The sequence below is a fragment of the Leuresthes tenuis genome, unplaced genomic scaffold, assembly GCF_036924035.1.
Source record: "Leuresthes tenuis unplaced genomic scaffold, fLeuTen1.0.hap1 SCAF_3, whole genome shotgun sequence".
Lineage (NCBI taxonomy): Eukaryota > Metazoa > Chordata > Actinopteri > Atheriniformes > Atherinopsidae > Leuresthes > Leuresthes tenuis.
The window spans coordinates 25,657,712-25,678,735 of NW_027325357.1; the positions used below are offsets into that span (position 1 = coordinate 25,657,712).

General features: G+C 40.2%; 1 protein-coding gene across 1 annotated transcript; it reads right to left on the bottom strand.

Moving 5' to 3' along the window:
* Positions 1–16,256: 16,256 nt before the first annotated feature.
* mafbb (v-maf avian musculoaponeurotic fibrosarcoma oncogene homolog Bb) lies at positions 16,257–17,961 on the bottom strand. The gene has a single exon (XM_072382782.1). It carries the CDS (start codon positions 17,763–17,765, stop codon positions 16,830–16,832), a length of 936 nt encoding a protein of 311 aa, XP_072238883.1. The 5' UTR covers positions 17,766–17,961; the 3' UTR covers positions 16,257–16,829.
* Positions 17,962–21,024: the final 3,063 nt, after the last annotated feature.

The following is a 21,024-nucleotide window of genomic DNA, read 5'->3' on the forward strand; positions in this document are numbered from 1 at the left end:
TATCAAAGGAAAATACATCCTGTCCTTACAGAGAGTAGCCTGGTGTTTGCTTATGTGTCCCTCGTGGGACCAGAGAAAGGATTTCTGGGACTTTGTGTTTTGTACCAAAAACACAGATGTGTCCTTTTGTTAGTTTTCCTTCACACAGTGTGTAAGATTGTCACTTGTTTACATTAAATATCAGAGAAACTGACCTGATTTGGGTGGTGGTATGACTGAGTTTTTGTGAGTGTGCGTATGTGCGTGCGTGTTGTGGGCACAAGTCCTTCAACCACACTGTAGTAGCAAAGCTTGAGTTCAGCTTTATGCTGTCAGTTTGTTGTCTGCATTATTCAAAATAACAACTTATCAACCAGGAGTGGCTTGTTTTAGCCTTCTCCACTATGTGCACAACACAATAATGTTCCACATTAGCCGTGGTGTCTATTTCAGCAGCTCTCTATCCATGTATTGATGTATGTCCCCCATCGATCTCAGCAATGATTTGCCATGCAATCCATTACCCATCTGTCTGTTTCAGCTGGCTTTTAAATGATCCATCAGCTTGAGCTATTAAGGAGAGTAGTGGTGAAGTCCAAAGGTTGGTGGTAGCCTACATTTAAGGAGGGAAGAGTGTTTTGTGAGTGTGTTTTTGAGGAATGGTCACAGGTGCTGTAGGACACTTGGAGGTAAGTTGCACAATGCTATAAAATCTAAACAGCTATGACACAGAATGAGAACCTCACACGCACAACATGATGTCCTTCAAAAATATTTAAATTCTGTGCAGGAAGGGATTAAGTCTCAATACTTTTTGGCACCAACTTCAATGTGGGTAAAACACTGAGCATCAAAAACAAAAAATTTAGCCCCTGATGAAAATTAAGCTTTTCTTCCAATCTTTTGAACATTGTTCACTTGGTGATTTTTAATTCTGTCAATGAATGAGACAATCAGTCAACATGGCTGAGCACTTCCACTCCAGCAGAGGTAAGAGGTGGGACAAATTCTGTATTCAGAAATCACAGAATAACAAATTATACAAAAGTGGCAAAAGGCATTTTCAAGGCATGAAGAGATTATCTTACATTTTAAAAAACAACAACATCCAAATATCTAATATTAATGAAAGTCTGAAGACAAACTTTGGTTGAACTGTTCTATGTTTTTCTCCACATCTGTTTCTGTTTTTGTTTTGAATTTTGAATTTTTGTAGTTAAAAAAACCCTGAAACCTAAATAGCAATAAATATTGTGAAATGAGGTTTGGAAAAAAGGACTTATATTATACTTATGACTTATAAAACTTTAGAACTTATATTAGCATTAATATAAGACTACAGTCTATACTTTTTAGACTATAATGGAATGCAGTTCAGCTACTCTTTTTTTAGTCATTTTTCCACCTTGACCAAGTTTGAACAGAAAGTTTCAAACCTATAAACTTGCTTCTTCACACGGTGTACTTTACTTAATTAAATGTGGGTATCAAAACAGACAAATAAAACCAACATTTGTTTTTTCTTTAAGTCTCATGATGAATTATGTGTTAACCCATGAACAGCTCTGACCAATCCATGCATGGACTCCTGCTGACCAGTTAAGGAGTTCTGAGGCAACAAGCACCAAAATGTTGGCAGATCCTTAAAGATGTCTACATAACAATGTGAGGCCTCAACGTATCACACTTATATTTCAAGCATAAACACTCAATCAGACTGAGATTTAGGGAAATTGGAACCCAACTTAACACCTTAAACACTTTGTTAGGTTTATCAAAGCAGTCCTGAACAATCTTTGCAGTGAGGCAGAGCACTGTCATTTAGGAAGGCTGTTTTAATATGGTCTACAACAGTGTTTGGCTACTGTTGGTGGTACGTTTAAGGGCTCATATCCACCAAACAGATGTGAAGAAGCAGATTTTAAAAAACTAAACATCCATCCATCCGTTTCCTATACCCGCTTAATCCAATTTCGCGTCACTGGGGGGCTGGAGCCTATCCCTCTGTCATTGGGCAAGAGGCAGGGTACTGTCATGTTTTCAGTTATGTTTTGTCATGTTTTCAGGTTCTTGGTTAATTTCTATCATGTTTTTTCCCCTGTCACGTTAAGTTTCACTCAAGTCACCTGTTTCTGTTCCACAGCTGCACCTCGTCACCAATCACCTCCCCACAGTATTTAGTTTGCAGGTTCACTCATGTTCTTTGCAAAATCCTCACTTTACCTCTCATGCCATGTTTTGTCACAATCTGGTCAGGTCATGTTTTTGCCTCATAGTTAAGTCATATTATTTAATCAAAGTCAGAGTCTTGTTTAGTCTTGTTGTTTATCCATAGTCTTGTTTTGCTAATTCACAGTTTAAGTATTTTTGACATCCGGCTCAGCTGCGTCCTTTGTTCTTGCCTTGTACCTTTTTTTTGTTAATAAATCAAGTTATTTTGAAGTTCTGCATCTGGGTCCTCCCTTCTCGCACCGCGAACGTGACAGGTACACCCTGGACAGGTCGCCAGTCCATTACAGGGCCATGCAGAGACAAACAGATCAAACAACCATCCACGCTAACACTCAAAACATAGACATAGCAGTGTTATTTCAGGGTCTTTCTTGAATCGTGATTATCTGTTAGTTTTCAATTTATCGTCTCCACATGGACTAGTTGTTGTCAAAAGTGTTGCTTGTTGTCGAGAAGTGAAGATGACAAGTGAGAAGAGTGAGTGTGAAACTTGTTAGGTTAGAGGTTTGCCCTCTTTAAAATTCAAACTGAAAGACAGCTGACATGGATTAGTGGATAGTTCTCAGGTTGGCAAAGCTGACGAGTCAGCTTACACTAAACTAAAACATATAAAGAGGCAAACTGCACTCTATTTGCTGCTTACTATCAACTCTAAGGTTTTCAAGAATTTGTACTACAGTAGTTTTTCCGAGGGATTGGACCTCGTACGCCAGCCTTGACTCTCGATGTTCTTCAATGAGCTTAAGTGACCTTGTCTATAGTTCACCAGTTTTCATTCCTTGGATAACATTTTGGTGTTAACCACTGCACCCAAGGAACTCCCCACAGGACCTGTAATTTTAGAGATACCCTGACCCAATTGTCTAGCCACCACAAGCCTGTTCTTAACAAAGTCAAGGCCTGTTCCCAACTGCACGTGTCACAAAGAAAAACAGATCATGATGAAAAGTTAATCTAGTGTTATCAGCTCAAGATAAGTCTGGGTCCACTTTGCCTTTCGTTTCGTCTATTGTGTTGATCCCAACAAAGAATAAATATTCACAAAAAACATCTGTCTTAACATAAAAATGCTTTGTCATCAAGCTTAACAGAGATTGTGTTTTGTCCGACATTTTGGAGGTTTTCACCTGACAACAGCAATATTCAGGAAAAACACGTCTTTCACACAAGACTCTACTTTAAAATTCTGCAACTGTATTTCAGGAGGATCATCAACAACAAAAGCTAAGATTTTTTTAAGGTTTCTTTTTTAAAATTATTGACTGGGTTTTCTGTGTTAACACTGGACACACTTTGAGGAAACAAAGAAAACGCATTCAGTCAAACATACGTGTGTGGTGCTCAGTCGAGAGTAGGGTTCAGATTGAGATGCAAGATGGATTCATATGTATTCATGAATTCAGTCAGAAAAGTCAAACGGAAGCAGTATGATAATCTTGCAGTAATTGCATTTTTCCCTCCAACTGTTTTTGGCAAAGCTGAGATCCACATCCTGAGACGTGTGATGGGAAAAGCACTGTGGAGGAGTGTCACAGCGGTGAACAGTGAATACACTCTCACCCTATCTAAGGCCAGTCAATCCTTACTGGGGTCAAGTGGTGGTTATGCCAAATCCCCTGGATTCATGAGTAAAGTGATGGCTATCATTAGTTCTTGGATGGCCACTTATATGTTTAATTAAGCCCGACAGACTTCAGATAATTGAACTATTGACTGGCTTCTCTGAGTCCCATTTGTCTTCTGATTCAGCGAGGGCACAGAGGAAGTCATATCAGATTTGTTGAGGGGTATAATATCCTGATGAGAGCGGAAATATAATCATCTCCTTTTATTTAGATGACAGTTTCATTTCATGTCTTGACCTCTCACAGCAGTGAACTTTTTTGTTTAATTTTCTGACCCCACACACGTTCCCTCCCTGGCCTCAGGAAACACCCTCCTAAGCTTTCAGAAAAAAACAAGAAACATCCAAAGGGACCATTTCTTTTTTTAAACTCAAGCTTTTTTTCATACATGTCAGTCTGCTGGATACGTGTCAGCAGCCGTCTTTGAAAGTGCTGACATCGCTGCCCTCCTGTCCAGCTACTGCATGAACTTGGATTTAGCTCAAGGGTATAGCCACCCTGCTAATGTGATGTAGCTCCAAGAAGGAAACAAATTGGCCTGACGTCTCATACGCTGCCTTGTCTTGATTGTGTGATGGCTTCTGCTGCTAATGTGTTACGATGGGTAGACCTGCATGGGGAGGGAGACCGATGTGTGTGTGTATGTGTGTGTTAGGGAAAGAGACAGAAAGAGCGGGAGGATGGGGGAAGGGGGCTCAGTCTGCAAGATCAGCACAAGTGGAATTGCATTGATTCAGTTAACTGCAGAGTTGGAGCGTGATGTGGAATTCTGTTTATCAAGGGTGGAGTTTACACGCTCGGCTCCATTTTGATCTTATTTTCAACACTGTATTCATAATCAGTCCCTGCTCTCTTACTTTCAGCGATAGAATATTAGATACGCCTTATACGGAAAGCTTAGCTCCACCTGGAGTTACAATACACTTTTGCAATCAAATGAACAGATATGTGTTTCTTATTAATTTTATGTCTTAGATTAGGCTGCCCCCCCCAATCTGTGTCGTAACACACAGACAAAAAACAAAACAAAGTGCTTACACTGCTCACATGTGATGGCACTGGCATATGCACTGTAAACATCCCCATAATCTGTATTAATCTGTGATCAGATGCAAACAACCAACATCATGCTCTGTAAATCACCAGGAAATGTGCAGCACATTCCAAGTAAATACCAGCTCGTATTTCATATTCAAACTGAAGCCGAGAAACGACATCTGCTGAATCTTAACAAACTGCTACACAAATCTCAAACCTTGTATTGATTAAAGGGAACAAAGCTCAAAAAGTGTAGCTTTGAAACGTGCTCTTAATAGGTTGAAAACATGCAAGAAATGGATGTAAGCCTGTTTAATTTATTATGGTGAAACTGATAGATATTCCCATATAATAAATCTACTTCAGGTCTTATAACACAGGACCATCCAGGTGCAGTCTGCCTATGTTTTTGGCACTGAGAGGATTCATATATTTCAAATTAATGAGACTCTATTTTAAACATCCATTTAAATGGGCATGTGCACGACTTTTTTCTCCCCTTCCCTTTCTTTCCCACTCTCTCCTCATTTCTCCGTCTGTAGCTGTGGGGAATTTGTCTCTAAGGGTTTATCATGACTGTCTCATATTTCCCTCCCCCTGGTTTGTCATTTTGCTGATCCCAACGCTTTTTCATATTTCAGTATTCTTATCATTCACTGGCAGTAAGATGATCCATTTCAGTTATTTCTCAGAAGTGTGACTGAAGCTCAAGTCAATATCTACAGAATGAATTCAGTGAAAGTAGGGATGGCTGAGGAGGAGGGGGCAGCTAGTTAGTGGTAGTGGTGGCAGTGGTACTGGTAGTGCAGGACAGTTTTTTATCTAGTCAGCAAGGGTAAAATGTCAAGCATTTCTTAGGGAAGCGGCTCCATAGGACTCCATTCGAAGCTTTAATCTTAATTGAGAGCATCGCACATTGATATTCCATAGGCTTCTTTGCCCTTCGCCTCTCAGCTACTTTCATTTAGAGGACAGCCGTACTGCACTACAGCATGGGGATTGCTTTGTCAGACAGCCAAGAGGCCAAAGGCAAGGTCAAGCTCTCTTTGTAATTGTGGCCCACGGTGGAGTGAAGGCATCACCTTTTGATGCTGTCAGTGCTTTTGTGAAACATTTCTGAATCTTCTGAAAGTCAAATTAGTTGAAATGTACCAAATTCCACCTCTGTTGGCATGAGCCATTATGGCAAATTCACACTCTGGTTTACTGTACTATAAGCATAAAGTTACACAAGATAACTTGAAGATCTAACCTGCCAAGTCTTTCCCTTGCGGCTACAGACCAAACAGAAAGATCACTTTATACAATGTGAAATAAAAGAAGATTTTTGCATATTCGCGGCCAGAAAGAGTTCATCATAGCAGCCAAAATGGTGAATCAATCAAGAGAATTTGCTTTATATTCCTGCCATGCACGAGAAGATCTAAAATAATAGTCTGACTCTAGTTACTGCATCTACACAGAGCACAAAATCTGTGACAGAGAGCTCCAAATTTAACGTTTTGTGGCTCATAATGGGAGCAGGTACTTGGCCGAGCAGATGTAGTGATAAAGCCCTGTCATCGGGCAAGGTGAGGATAGGAGGAGAATGCAGGATGGCAACGTTCCGCTCTTTCCACTCCAGTGGGAAGACTTGTCATGCCACCTTTCCAGAGGTGATGAAAACAAATGGAAATAAGGACTCTCGAGTGTGCACGCACACACATAGAAACTGTTTACACCTGGGTGCACAGCCCCTATCTGTTAGACTGAGGACCAAGCTTGCCTCCATTTCTCATGCTCCTGCCTCAGCCTACTGCTGACACAGATGTACTGTAAAGAGATAGCAGCGCAGATAGGTATGTATGTGCATGTCAGCGTAGCTCCAGGGGTGAGCAGGTCTGAAAACACAAAGAGTGAAAAGATAACATATGCTCTATCTGCCTTTTTTTCATCAATGTCAAAACACTTAAAAAAAACACCTTGAACAGATTTGGGGAGCACTCCTTGACCGAACGTCTTAAGGTGTTTCTCTTTCGCTGATGAAACCTTAAATAAGGATTAAAAGATTTCCTATAGACAGTTCCTATAGAGAGACTTCTGACCTTCTGGCCTATCAGTGTTTGACATAGCTTCTGAGAACCTACTCCTGTTTCAAAGTCTTCTCTCTGGGTTGTGTGGGAAAGCTTGATACTCATGCTTTCCACTTATACAACCAATAAACCACAGCCATGGTGACCAAACATTTCAGCTGCTACTGACAAGTCAACTCAGTCGACCTCCAGATCCATCCAGACAACAAAGCAACTGAAGTCCGCAGCAGGACATTACGATAGAATCTTTAAAGAAAGGGGTCACCTTATCACTTGGATCAATAAAATCCATTGTTACCATGCAGTGATACTTTACTCTTTCCAATAACGTGTAGCCAACTTTGAATCGTGAAAACATTATCCAAAACATGGGTTTACTTTGTATTGCTTTTTTAAAGTTGTCAGATTTCCCCTTTTAATAGTGTCCTTTCTTTCTTAATGAAAGTTAGCAAATTCAACATAGGATTTCAGAATGAGCCTATTAAATTATTATTTCTTTATTATCATTAAGTCATCTGGATGCTGACAGGCTTTATTTAAGGCAACTGGGCAGGAAAAGAAAGCTGTTTCAGTTTTTGGGGCAGAAAAAGGATGGATTCATCCATACAAGTCAGGACTGTTGCTCTCCTCCTCAGCATTTAAATATAACCCCACGGACCATTATTTCAGTCACTCACAGACTTATGGCGACCTCTTGACCTCAACAGAGACTTGAAGCTGACATGCTCACTCTAAATGCTGTGCAGCAGAGTAGCTAACAGAAACAGAGATCCACTTCAAGATAAAGATTTGCTTGACTCTGATGTTATCACTAGACGCGTTTCCTTGATTTGTCTAAAGTTTCATCTAGGCTCCAAAAGACAAAGTAAAAGCACGGGAGATAGGCAAATGGGGAGTTCCCACAACAAATGGACAGTTGAACGCTTCCTAACATGTGACACTCCAGCAGAATTTGTTGGGTTACAAGTCAGAGGCCACTTGTTCCTGTTGGTGCTGCAGACCTCTGCTCAGCACTCTTTACTCACACACACCTTTGCATAGTTCACTCACCCCTTTCGGTCTCTGGGCTGCTTTTAAAACCATTTGCTGTTTTTACATCAGTTTTGGTCATATGTATTATACAATATTGCCTTGTAAAGCCATTTAACAATCGGTTTTGCTGCATGACAGACAATAAAAGGAACACTGAAATCCAGTGCATCAGCACAACTTTTAAAACTTTTGAGTGAACACATTTGTGAGATAGCATTCACTTTAAAAGCTGCAGTAATAGATATTTCTAGCAATGTCTGCGATGTGGCTCAAGGCATCATTGGGACATTACCTTAGTGTAGAGTGAAACATCTCAGCAATTACTGTATATAAATGTTATACAGATTTTCATTTCCCTCAGTTGATGACTGACTACTGTAATTACATTTTAAACAGGCATTCATATTCTTCTCAAGTTAAACTGTAACTGGTGATCACATCATAATCTATTGTAGTATTGTAGTGCTGAGTAATACTAGTTTTGCCCAAACCCCCTGAGCTAAAAGTCGCCCTGCTAACATAAATATAGAAGGATTTTTTTTGTTTTTGTTTTGGCTTGTTTTCTGTATCTTGTGGCTCAACATATCCATAAGTAACCATGGATACCCTTGCCTCTGTCCTTTAGCAAGTATTCAAGCATGCAAGGCATGGCTTTGTCTTTTAAGTTTGTGTGGTTTAAACTCTTCTCAGTTTATTTAAAATACAATTTCTTATTACCATACAGTGTTTTATGTGTATGTTAAAGTGAAAGAATTCACTTGTTATAAAAACCTATTCTGAAGTACAATGCCCCCAGTTTATTTACACAAGGCATTTTGTAGACAAACCATACAATCACAATCCCCAAAAAGTTAGGACACTGTGTACAAAGTGAATAAAAACAGAACGCAATCATTTACAAATCTCATAAATGCAATTTACTATAGAAATTAAAAAAACATCTCAAATGTTGAAAGTGAGCTACTTTTACTGGTTCATGAAAAATATTAGCTCATCTTGAAAAAGTTGATTTACTCACCAACTTGGTGATACACTCTGGTGTCTCAACTACCAGTCGCAACCCTACCCGTAACAGTCCTGTTTGTTTGTTCATTCATTAGTTTAGTTTCCAGATGATTATGTGCTTGGTTAATAAGTGGCCTTAAAAGTCTCTCACTGGCCATTTGACAAGGATAGTCAAGTTACTTGTCTGATGAGAACTCATAAAAATACTGCAAAGAGGTGGGAGTGTGACACTTTGCATCCACAGCAAAGGTGACTGACTGGTGATACTTGGTTGCGGGCACGCACACAGACAATAGAACAGAACATTGAATGTAAGTTCATTGTTGTTACTTTGGAGTTTTCCAGCATCAGTGGAACAATAAAGTTGCACAGTTATGTTGTTTTGTTAAGTTTGAAAGTCGTAAAACCCCATAGAATAAGAAGTTATGTTATCAGATTTAAAAAAAATGGTCAATCACTTGTATCCGTCATTAAAAAAGTAGAGATGCAGTTAGTAATTTGAGGATGTTTCACATCGAGATGCATGTAATTGTTGACAGGTTAAGTCACAATGTCTAGATGTTGACCACATTTTCCAAACACTTTGTCACAAATCAAGACAATAACATCAAATGGATGATGCCAGGAGACTTTGGTCAATTAAAATTTATTCTGTAAGTTCTGTTTTTATTACTTATTTTTAGCAGAATATAATAGAAAATGAGTTGAGATTGAAAATCCTGTGCACAGTACTAATTTCAGTTTAACAATGACTGTCTCTTTGGACTCATTGTTTCACAAATCTGGACATATCTGAGACATGTGATGTCAAATATCTAAAGAATGTCTGTGTCGGTTCTGGTGACATTAAAATCAAAACTTGGGGAGATATTCTGTCCATGGCCATTGATTGTGCAAATTTTCAAAGATATAGAACGATGGAGCTCTGAACTGACCAAAGGTTACTGTGAGACAAACATTTGCCATCAATCAATGAATGTCCTAAAAAATAAGTAAACTGTGTAAGATGTAAGGTAATAATCCCAGATTGCACAAATCAAAATGCAAATAAATTCATGCTGCAAATTTGTAGATACAACTTTCTATATTTGTGAAAGATTTATGTTTCCCTTCCATTTTGGTAAATACACTTTGTAAACACTACTTGGAACGATTGGAAATTTCTGAAAAATACTTATTTTTACAAGAAATATTTCATTAGTAAAATCTATCAGTGGAAAAAGAGAGGCCCCCTTCTGGGTGTCCTTGCGTTGCCTGTGTCTGGGCAAACAAAATCGCAACTGAGGAAAGTGCAAAGACAACTGTAAATTACTGGTCAGGATGTGCAGAGCTCACACGTGCAAAAGGGGGCGGTAGTATGTGCATTCAAAAATAAGAAAAATCTGAGGACCAGATAGAATGAAAATAATAAATAATTTTACATTTTTCAGTAATGTCATACAGAGCTGGTTTCCCTTGAAACATGATTGTCAGTTGGTCTTTGGTTTCTTCAGTCCACATAGTCACAATGTAAAATAGTTGCTTAGAGAAGTGATTTAACATGTTAAATCGGATGAAAGGGGTCAACTATGATTTCATGATGATGAAGATTTCAGCCACACCTCTCTGTGCAACACTTCCAACTTTTCAAAAGTTTGTCAAAGATTTTTTTATCCTTTTTCATCAATCATTTACACTGCAACAACACCGAATCCAATCCGTACTACTACGACCCATGACTCCAAAGGCATTCCAATAACACCCCATGTCTGCTGTTTGTGACCATGCAAGTGCTAATGACATCAGTGCATCATTTTCATATAAAGTAGGTAATGTGTTCACAATTTCTTTTTACTTTCTTCAAGGCCCCTAAAATGTTACTTATTAGATTTAACACAACAAATTATCATTGTATTTATTGCATATTCCTCAATTCATTGCTTGCAATATGTACGAATTGAATTTCCACTTGCAGTGATTAAAGTGCTAGAAACAGATTTATAGCACTGCCTTTACTTTTAACCTTTCCTTTCATTTTCTGGAGACGTTAAGTCCTCTTTTTTTTCTTCCATTGAAGAACCCAGAGCAAAGTACTTCCTGTATTTTGGTCACAAAAAGAACAAACTTGTACATGGGTTCACTGTAGGATAAAGGCCTGCATCCCCTTAAATAGATCCCTTATAAGCTCTGTGTTGGCCAACCACAAACGTCTTTCCCTGACAGTCCGACCGCAGCAAACAGTTAGTTGTTCCTCAGTTATTTTAGCGAGAGGCTTAGCATTGAACATGATGACAAAGAAAGCTGAAAAATCAAAGAACGGGTGTGTGAACTGTCCTCTGCCAAGGCTTCCAGCTGCATGTGAGGCAGAGAAGGCTACAGCGGTCCTAAAATCAGCTGGGGGGAAATTAACATGGGTTTAAGTACAGCACAGGGCTTCTGAGAAATTTGAGGGAAAGAGTTATGACACAAGGGAGATGTTAACATGACACATTAGTGGGAGAGTGACACACCCAATTCCAAGGAGGCCTGCTAGACTTCACCAAAATGCATGACACTGCTGCCATATTCGAATGTCAGCAACACCCACAGAAAGAAGAAGAGGGGTGTTGAACAGTACATGAGCAGAGACAGTTGTACTTTCCTATTTTGTGAGTTTATATTGTATTTTCTTGCATTGTGTTAGGAATAATAACTCTAAAAGCAGCTAAATCTAATTACTTTTTAGCCTGCCAACATAAAGCAGTCTCCCTTTCTCTTCTACATGCACTTAAAGGAGAGAGAGACTGTCTTTCTTGTCTTTATTTTTTGTTCTCTGCATGCAGGAATGTTTATTTTCGCATATGCAGTATTTTTCCCAAAAACCAGAGTGCCCACCTCCCACAACCTTTCCCGTATGAAAGTATTTGACTGACACTATATTGTCCGTAGGGACTGGACCTGCTTTCCGGATTGTGTTAAACTTGCTGGAGCACACATGCTGGTGTCAGAGCAGGAGTTGACCCTTAATCAGCAAAGCTTTGTCAACAACAACTGAGAGCCACAATTATCTTCCCTATAGATAGGTAGGTTGTGTACTGGGATCTGGGGGTTGTGGAAAGGGAAGAGGCTGTCAGGGGTGGGAGGGTGGGTTCTGCCTTAACCTCTGTGGCTCGTGTTTCTACTGTGCACTAATGGACCCCTGTCAACATTATAGACAGAAACAGGAGGGCGCCTGCCAGCTGCATGACCCCCATAAAACAGAACAGGAAATCCTTGCAGGGAATGAAAGGGAAAGACTTCTCTTCTCTTCTCTCTTCTCTTTTCTCTTTTCTCTTCTCCTCTTTCTTATTTTTGCAGGAAACTTGCACTGCCACACTTATGAAACCAGAGAATATCACAAGTATCCATGGAAGGAAGCAAAGTTGAGGTGCTGACATTATTGGAATGTATATAAAATGATTAGTCATTTTCCCACCAGCTGCACTGTTAATTTACCCTTGTTGTGAACACTAGTAAACGCTGTTTTTCACCTCTGTTAACAGGCTATAGCTGTTTTATAATAGTTCTGTCACGCTGGGAGAAACCTGTATAATTATTACATACAGTGGATCACCCTTGGCACTTTTACCAAAGTCCAGGGCCTGTAATGTGACAGGACTTTGTCACACTTCCCTCCGTAGTGTCCACTGAAACGTGACAAGCTCTTTATCAGAGAGCCTTCCTATCAGATACATGAGAGTCTGTGGATAAACACGTTGAACACATAGTTCTCAGGAAGTCAGATTCTTTATTATAGCCAATAAGACAGCAAGCTTTATTGTAGTTTTGGGGCTACACATTAATCCACTCTGTTGGTCCATCATGTGATTACTTTAGTCATTACCAGTAGTACAACCATAATTACTGTGGAATCTGTCAGGATGTGGCAATAGGGAAAAAAATGCCGTCATAATCCATGCAGAAGAAACCAATTCCAGTCTCAACCAGAAAAAGATGCATTTCTCACAAAAAAAGTCATAATCACATGATTTTATAAAAACACAGACCTCTGTGTGAGGGAGCATGAGAGCGCACATATACATGACAGCCAGTTTTTGCATACGCATGGCTGTGTATGCGTGTGTGTGTGTGTGTGTGCAAGGCATGTCCATGGAAACGTCTGAGTGCGTGTGTAATCGCTGCATGATTCACAGTGTCACAACTGTGAGCAGAAACGACTGGACTTCCTGAGCGGAAACCACAGCCATCGAAGCTGCGTTTTCCTGCGACATCCAACCTAACACTCTCACAAAGAGTCACTTGACTGGACCCTCATATAGGAAGTGAAAGAGGAAGCCACCTCGTCCATCCTGTCCTCCATCCCAATCTCTGCTCTGCAGTTCACGTGAAGCCACTCTTGTAGACTATCAGTCAGTATGAGACTCTACTGTTGCAAAACAACAGTGAAAGAACTGGCTGGGGCTGGAAATGGTTTGCTATTGGGGGTCAAATGGCTGGTCAGTTGACATTTATCCACAGAGGATTAGTGACAATCATTGTTGTGAGTGTTGAATGCACTGATTGATCAACAGCGTTTGTTTGAAAGTAAAGAATATCTACTCAGTTGACCAAATAGTTCCTCCATTTCTTATCTAATTTCTAACAGCTTTTGTTACAGTCAGTCAGGAGCTCTTTAACAAGACACTCAGCGCTTGGACAGCCGCGCTGGTCCAAACCAACAGTGCTGAGAGGAGATGGGTATGATATCACAGATGGATGTGGTACGTGATGTTTGACTGTGGGGTCTTTTGGCCTGGCCTTCCCTCATGGCTCGAGGCCTCTGGCTGTGTGCATGGGTGTTGGTGTATGCAGCCTGGCAGCCTGCATTCCTCTGCCTCTCCCCTCACAATGGTGAGTATCTGCAGCATTCCTCTGTCTACGTCCGCTGTCTGAGAGGCAGCCAGGCCTTGGCAAAGCCCAGCACTCGGCCAAGAGGCTGGCACCACGCTCAACTGATTCGGATGAAATGTTTTCACTGAACACTTGCCATTCTGAGGCATTGTTTAAAGACTGAATGTAACTTATAGTTAAATTTAGAGTGTACTTGTTCTATTATTAGTCTCTTAAAATAAAAGGTTTATTGCTGATGGGATTTTGAAACAAAATAAGAGTGGACGATGGATTCTTATAAACCTGCTTCATTCCCCGCTTGACATTTAAAAAAGTGAATTCCAGGCAATTGTTCATTCTCGCTATCTGTTTTTAAAAAATGCAAGCAGGTCTTTTCTAAGCCATTCTCACCGCTCTTTATTCGTCTCCTACTTTACTCTATCTCTCTCGTGTTCTGATGCCACAGCCGTGCAGACACCTTTCCCTCCTGCTGACTCAGTAGCCAGCCTCAGGCGCTGTGGGCTCGGGGTGTTGGTGGCGACGAAGAGGGAGGAGGGGGAGGGGGTGGGGGTGGAGGGGTGGGGGTGTGAGGCTCCCACATCAGGCTCGCCAGCCTATCACATGCGAGAGAAAAGAGCTGGCTAATCGTTTCTAGAATGGCACACTGTCACACAGCACCACAAACCGCTCTCCTCGCCAACACTTCTTCTGTATTATTCCACCGTTGCTTAGAAATCCACATGTGATGTATGCAAGTGCACAATCACACAAGCAAGCTCACAAAGAAATGCTCTGTTCCAAAAACCACACCTATTAAAATCTGTCAGTGAGTGCATGGTCGATAACATGCAAATTTTCCATTTGCAAATATGTATTTACACATGATAATTCAGTCTTATTGTTGTATCATTTGTATTTTCAGCTCATGTTAAACATTATGTTAAAGGAATCCAGCTGATCATATAATTCACCATAAATATTATCTAGAAATATGTCATTTTGTCACAAAAACTAATGGTAATATAACATAACTATGTCACTGATTATTTTAATAAACAAATAAAATGGTGGTAACGTTGACTTTTATGACAGCAACTATCAGAGTGGATCAACTTTTAATCAACATATCTAAAATAGAGGCACCTCAATTTCCCAATAAACTCTGACTGTTAATGTCGACTTATATTAGATACTGTACGACAGCCACGTATTTATTAACCTTTCCTAAAAGCAATAAAATAAAGAAGAGCAATATGTGCCAGAACTATCTGCTCATTTCCTGCTACATGCTCAATGTTAGCAAACACTACGTCTCACACTCCCATCGCAGCGAGCGGACCTTCAGGGATCAGGCCTGTTTTCAGAAGGAAAGTGCTTTTGCACCTGTGCTGTGACTTTAGAGTCTGCTTTCCCTCAACAGAAGGGACGAGGTCAAATCTGTCAGGGGTCACATATGAAAAGAGAACCTGGTTTCCAGACCAGGGTGAGCCACCTGCCCTGCTAAACTCTCACAAAGGGAGAGAACAGTTACAAAGTCTTCTCTGACAGTAAAACACTCTCTAAGATTTTGTGCAGAGCCTGTCGCAGAGGTTATAAACTCAATTTACAATGTGGCCACTTATCACCCATTATCACACTGGCCTTGGAACGCTTACGGTCATCCAAATATTATTGTAGTCATGAACTGGGAATGATCTGCGGTCAGGAAATTTGCTTGGAGGAATTAGAAAATAAAAAATAAAAAAACAACATATCAAGTGTGAAAGTTCCTTCAGAGCTGAGTGGAGCAGAACAGCGCAGTGTGCTGTGGTTGTTGTTTCTATCTTCCTCTGTTAATGAATGCAGAGGTGATCTGTTTGCCTGAGGAAGAGAGCGAAGGGGAAGCCTGATTTCCACTCCATTTTATCTGTGCCCCACAGCCCCTGCCAGTTAGGCCACTGGGCTTTCACATGCTGGGGTCCCACAGGAAGCAGCACTCCATGAAGGGCAAAGGTCATGGAAGGACCATTCACCACTAAACTAACTAAAGCACAGCACTGTGATTGTTCTGAGCTTTTTCAGCTGATTAACTAGATACTTATAAGCATGATAATGAAGTCATGAAATGAGCTTTTGTTTTTTCTCTAGTGTAGAAATGTATATTGAAACTATCACTGTGCTTGCACAAATCTGTTTCCTCTCATATTCACATATACAACGCACACACTAACGCAGTGCAACACCCCGAAACCATGGAGTGTTTCAAAATTTACATTCAACGTATTTTCTTTGATCTTTTTTAAGGAACTTTCTTTCCTTTTATATGATGACAATTACCATTAGAGGTTATTGGAAGAGATTCCAAAAATACATAAATTTAGATTACCAAGGTGAAAACAACGTGGAAAAATGTGCAAATGTATCGCCGTAGCGACAGGAGAAAGATTTGTCAGCAGATGAGACACCATTTTTAAAAAGTCACAATAGGTTTATTGATCCAAAGTAAATGAAAAAACATAGAAGATGAAAAACAATCTGCCTTTCTTTTTGCGTAATTGTATCTTATCTTAAAAAAAGAGCAAAATATAGAATGGATCTGTCCAGCAGAATCAGCTTGATGAAAAATAATATAAGTGTGATTTTTCGCATCATTTGTTCAGATTATTTTCTGTTTTCTGAAAGCATGGACACAAAATATAATTTCAAAAAAGCAAAATCACAAAAAAATAACACAAAAACATGAAGATGAACAGTAACTGAATAAGCAAAACGATTATATGTTTGTCGATAAAAGCAAATATTCTCTGATTTCAAGTATCTCCTGACAAAATACACACAGGCTGTGCCTGTAAGAAATAAAAAAAAAAACATCCCACACATGTCCTGCATGCATGCTTCATTGCAATTATCCATTCATAACTTGTTGTACTGTCATATTTATTTAAGACATGTCCATATAAGATGATTTAAAAACTTGAGGAGCTGTCAACACGAGTGGCCCCTTATGGAAAAGAATCAGTTTCGGGGGAAGCAGACCGACTCACATTAAATACTCAGGTGAGGAAGGGTTGTCACTCGTAGACCCGGTTTCGTGGTAACAGTTTGCACCGGACAGTTTCTCGCATTTAAGTTTGTATGCATCCCTTTCACGAATCAGTCTGCTGAGTTCATGTTTCAGCTGCTCGACCTGTGACACCAGGCTCGTTTTCTCGTGCTCCAAAATATGTTTCTGTTGGACGCGCTTGTAGCGGCAGGACTGTGCGTAACCTCTGTTTTTCAGGGTCCGGCGCTTCTGCTTCAGACGCATCACTTCGTCCTTGCTGAGGCCTCTGAGCAGCCGATTGAGCTCCCTGACGGACATGGACACGAGCTGGTCGTCTGAGAAGTGCATATCGGCGTTGGACAGCCTGTCGTGGCGGCTGTACTGCTGCTGGAGCTCGTGCGCTCCGACATGCTCGGACTCTGGCGACTGAGGGGACTCGCTCCCTATTTCATCTTTGAGATAGGCGTCTTGGCAGTGACTGCTGGGGATGCCTTGCATGTCGTGGTGACCTGGAAGACCCTGGTAATGTTGAGCTTGCTCGTTCAAGTGGCCATACCCATCGTACTCAGCCTGGAAAGGTTGCGGATGGTGGCTGTGGGGCGCAGATGGGTGTCCCTGCTGTGTTGTAGCACCAATGAGGGCCTCCATTGCGTCCTCGGGTGTCAGGCCAAACGATTGAGGGTACATTTGATGAGGGTAGCCTCCGTTGTTGGGTACCCAGAACTGGTCTCCCCCTGGATTGTTTCTCTGCTCGTTTGGGTTGAGATTTGGCGATGAGGGAACCGAGTTGCAAGGTGTGCTGGCGGGGGTGGAAGAGACGGAGTCTGGTCTCTGAAGCTGGCTGCACGGCCCGATGAAGGAACGACCCAACTCCTGCATCATCTCTTTCTTGACTCCTAACTTCATAAACTCAAAGTCGCTCACGAAATCCATTGGGATCTTTTGCAGCCCCAAATGTCAATACGCCTCCGCGGTCAATTGAAAAGCAAGCTGGTTTCGTCAAACAGCTCCAAATGTCCACTGATATTTCATACAGTCAGCAAAATCGCACTCAGTTGTAAAAAAAAAAAAAAAAAAAGGAAAAAAGAAAAAGAGGCGTATTTCCAGACTTTGATTTCAGTAAAAAAGGATTTTGAAAAAAAGAAGAAAAAGAGCTTTCGTGGAAAAAATCAACTCAAATCTTCAACACAAGCTCCCACCTTATCAAACTCTGCACAGCGTTGCGCTGTTTGTTCGACTTGAGGAGCCACAACCTAGAAGTCGGATGACTCCGAAACACTGGATCAACCGAAGTCTGTTCAGGAGAAGCGCACTTTCTTCATAAAGCTGCATTGGTGTGATGTCACGCTTTCCAGACTACACCTCCACGCTGTTCTCCAATGAAAACACGCTGAAGGCGACGATTTGCATAAAAGAAGGACTGAGTTTGTCCCCACAAGCTGATCCTTGTTATGAAAACCTATAAGACCAAAACCTACAGACAGTACAACTATGTACCGCGGCACATAATGTCGCCTTTGTGTGTGCTTTTTTGTTGTTACAGTCTCATTCTATTTTACAATAAACATTTAGTTAGCTTGTTTAGATGTAAATCTGTATCATTCAAATGTACATTACTAATTACTGGGCATTACTAATATTGGCAAAAAAAAAAGCATATTACACGTGGGATTACAAATACCTACTTAAAATACTAAACCTAACTATATTTGAACGGTAACATCAATTATTTATGTTTTTACTGACTGAATACAAGTAGTTTGTAATATATTCTGAACTGTTGCCTATTTATTCATCAAGACGTTCTGACATCAGTTTAAACAAAAGACTCAGTAACTAATTAATTTAAGTCTGTGCTGCTTGGTTGATCAATACTGACCTCTTGTGGTCGGTAGTCTACACTGCAGGAGTCCCACTAAAGGCTTAGCAGCCTGTAAACTGAGGCGCAAGTGTCTAATGCTGTATACTTTGTGCTCTTAATACCATTCTATCAAAATGTTCAGCTCGTTCAGGACATAATGTATCCTAATCTACTAGTATTACTATATCTTTTATCATTTAAAAATATTCACCTTTTTACCCCCCTTCTTTTATATTAGTCCCAGTGTAAATGAATTGTCTACCAACTTCAGCATGATTTCCGCTCGAGACACCATTCATACTTTAAACAGGTCACAAAAGACTGAACTATTATTCAGCTTTTTAATTTCTTCAACCATTTTTGAAAAGTTTTTAAAAAATAGTGCCAATTTTTAACCCTTTCAAAATCAATAAATGATTTACGTGAGCTGGATAGAGTGGATGACATCATAGGTCATGTAATGAACTCTAGCTCTAAGTGAACCTGAACACACACACACGCATGCACACACACACACACACACACTCTTCAGCATCAAATTGGAAGGACACATTTCTTTAAACAAGCTTTAGAAACTCAATTGGAAAAAACAAAAGATGGTGCACACTAAGCTACACACAGTCTTACAGATCTCCGTCTCACATGGACACAATTTCAGGTTCACACAAACAGACACATAAACACACATCTATATCACATTATTAGGACACATTTGTGTTGGATGAATGTAGCACCACATTCCAACAGACGTACATTATTTGGCAAACAAGAGAACATGTCATGCAGACAAACATAGCTCACCCATTCCAACAAAGACATGGATCAGACTCACAGGAATGCACTTACAACACACACATATGCATTCATCTTTATCACATTGCGAGCTCAGATGCAGTGGAACACATACGCAACAAACACAACCCTTTAAGACATTGTGAGGACCAATATCTTAGGGGTCTTTCAGGAGATGACCACATGACCTCCATTATAACACATACATATATATAGACTCACATACTATCTATGGGATCAATCTTCGAAATACTTGTATTCACCACAAACATGGAGGCTCGTAATAAGCTATAGATTTCACAAACTATCTAAAAAAATTAACAGACGATGACAGAGAGGTCAAAGGTCATTCACATATTTGAAATAAAAGTCCTGAGTTATTCACAGCAAGGTGGGTGTTTCTGCTGAGGCTGTCTTAGATTGTAACAATAAAATAATTCACATGTTTAAATGGTTTTAATGTTGGTTCAAAATGTTGCGCATGTTCCACTTTAACAAAAATCAAACTATGTTTCAACTTCCAATCTCACCAGCTGTACAATAGTTTAGATTGTTTAACTGATTTAAATACTAACTTGAGCTTGTAATTCAGCAGCCAACAACCGTAAAGCAAGATGTTGCGATGCAGGACTGGAAACCAAAGTCGTGCACTGTGGTATCTCAGCCCCCGCTCGCTACAGGCCCAGGAATGTGCTTTACAAAGGTCAGTGTACTTCAAAACGAGTCAGAGGCACATAGTTTTCCGGTCCACAAACTTCTCTAGTGTTGCTGTAAAGTAGTAACTAATTAATTCATTGTTGCCGACAATCATTTATCTCCTATTAACACAGTTTTTATTATTTATTCATTTTAATGTAAATGTCTGTTGCTCATGGGTTTTTATTTTGAAAAAGTCCATCGTGAGCGAGCCTAGTATGTCGCTTCCTGCTGCGGCGGTCACAGGAAACAGTCAGGAAAGAAAATAATCTTGGATAAAGCGGGCTAAACAAACACGGAGAAGGTAGTGTGAAAACATGAAAATTGTTGATTCTTGTGTAGATAAACCTTACCTTAACCACTGCTATTGCAGAAGTATTTTCTAAAATATTGTTTTTTAAATTTGCCAAATAAAAATAACATTTTAATCCCAATATCAGTTCAACAGAAAACAGGAATTACCACAATGTGCTGTCAAGATGTTTTTTTTTAAATAGTTAATCGGGTTAATAATAGTAAATAGACTATAGGTCAGACTATGACAGTCTGCTCTGATGACGCTCTTGACCCTCTCGCCATTTAGCGAAGGGACCCGGCTCAATGCAGCCCCCAACATAGTTTCGGGGGGCAAGGGATTTAGAAAGTGACCCCTCGGCCTGGGAGCTCTCCTCAGCCAGGGAGATGCTGATGTCCACCATCCGATCAGCAATGTCACATCTTGTTTCATCTTCTGTTATATTTTTTCTCTGAATTTTTTGTTGTGGTCCTGTAAAATATGACGATATGCTGCTCTGGATTCTTTGAATTTTTTCTCCTTTTGATATAAGCTTTTGTTTTGGCGCG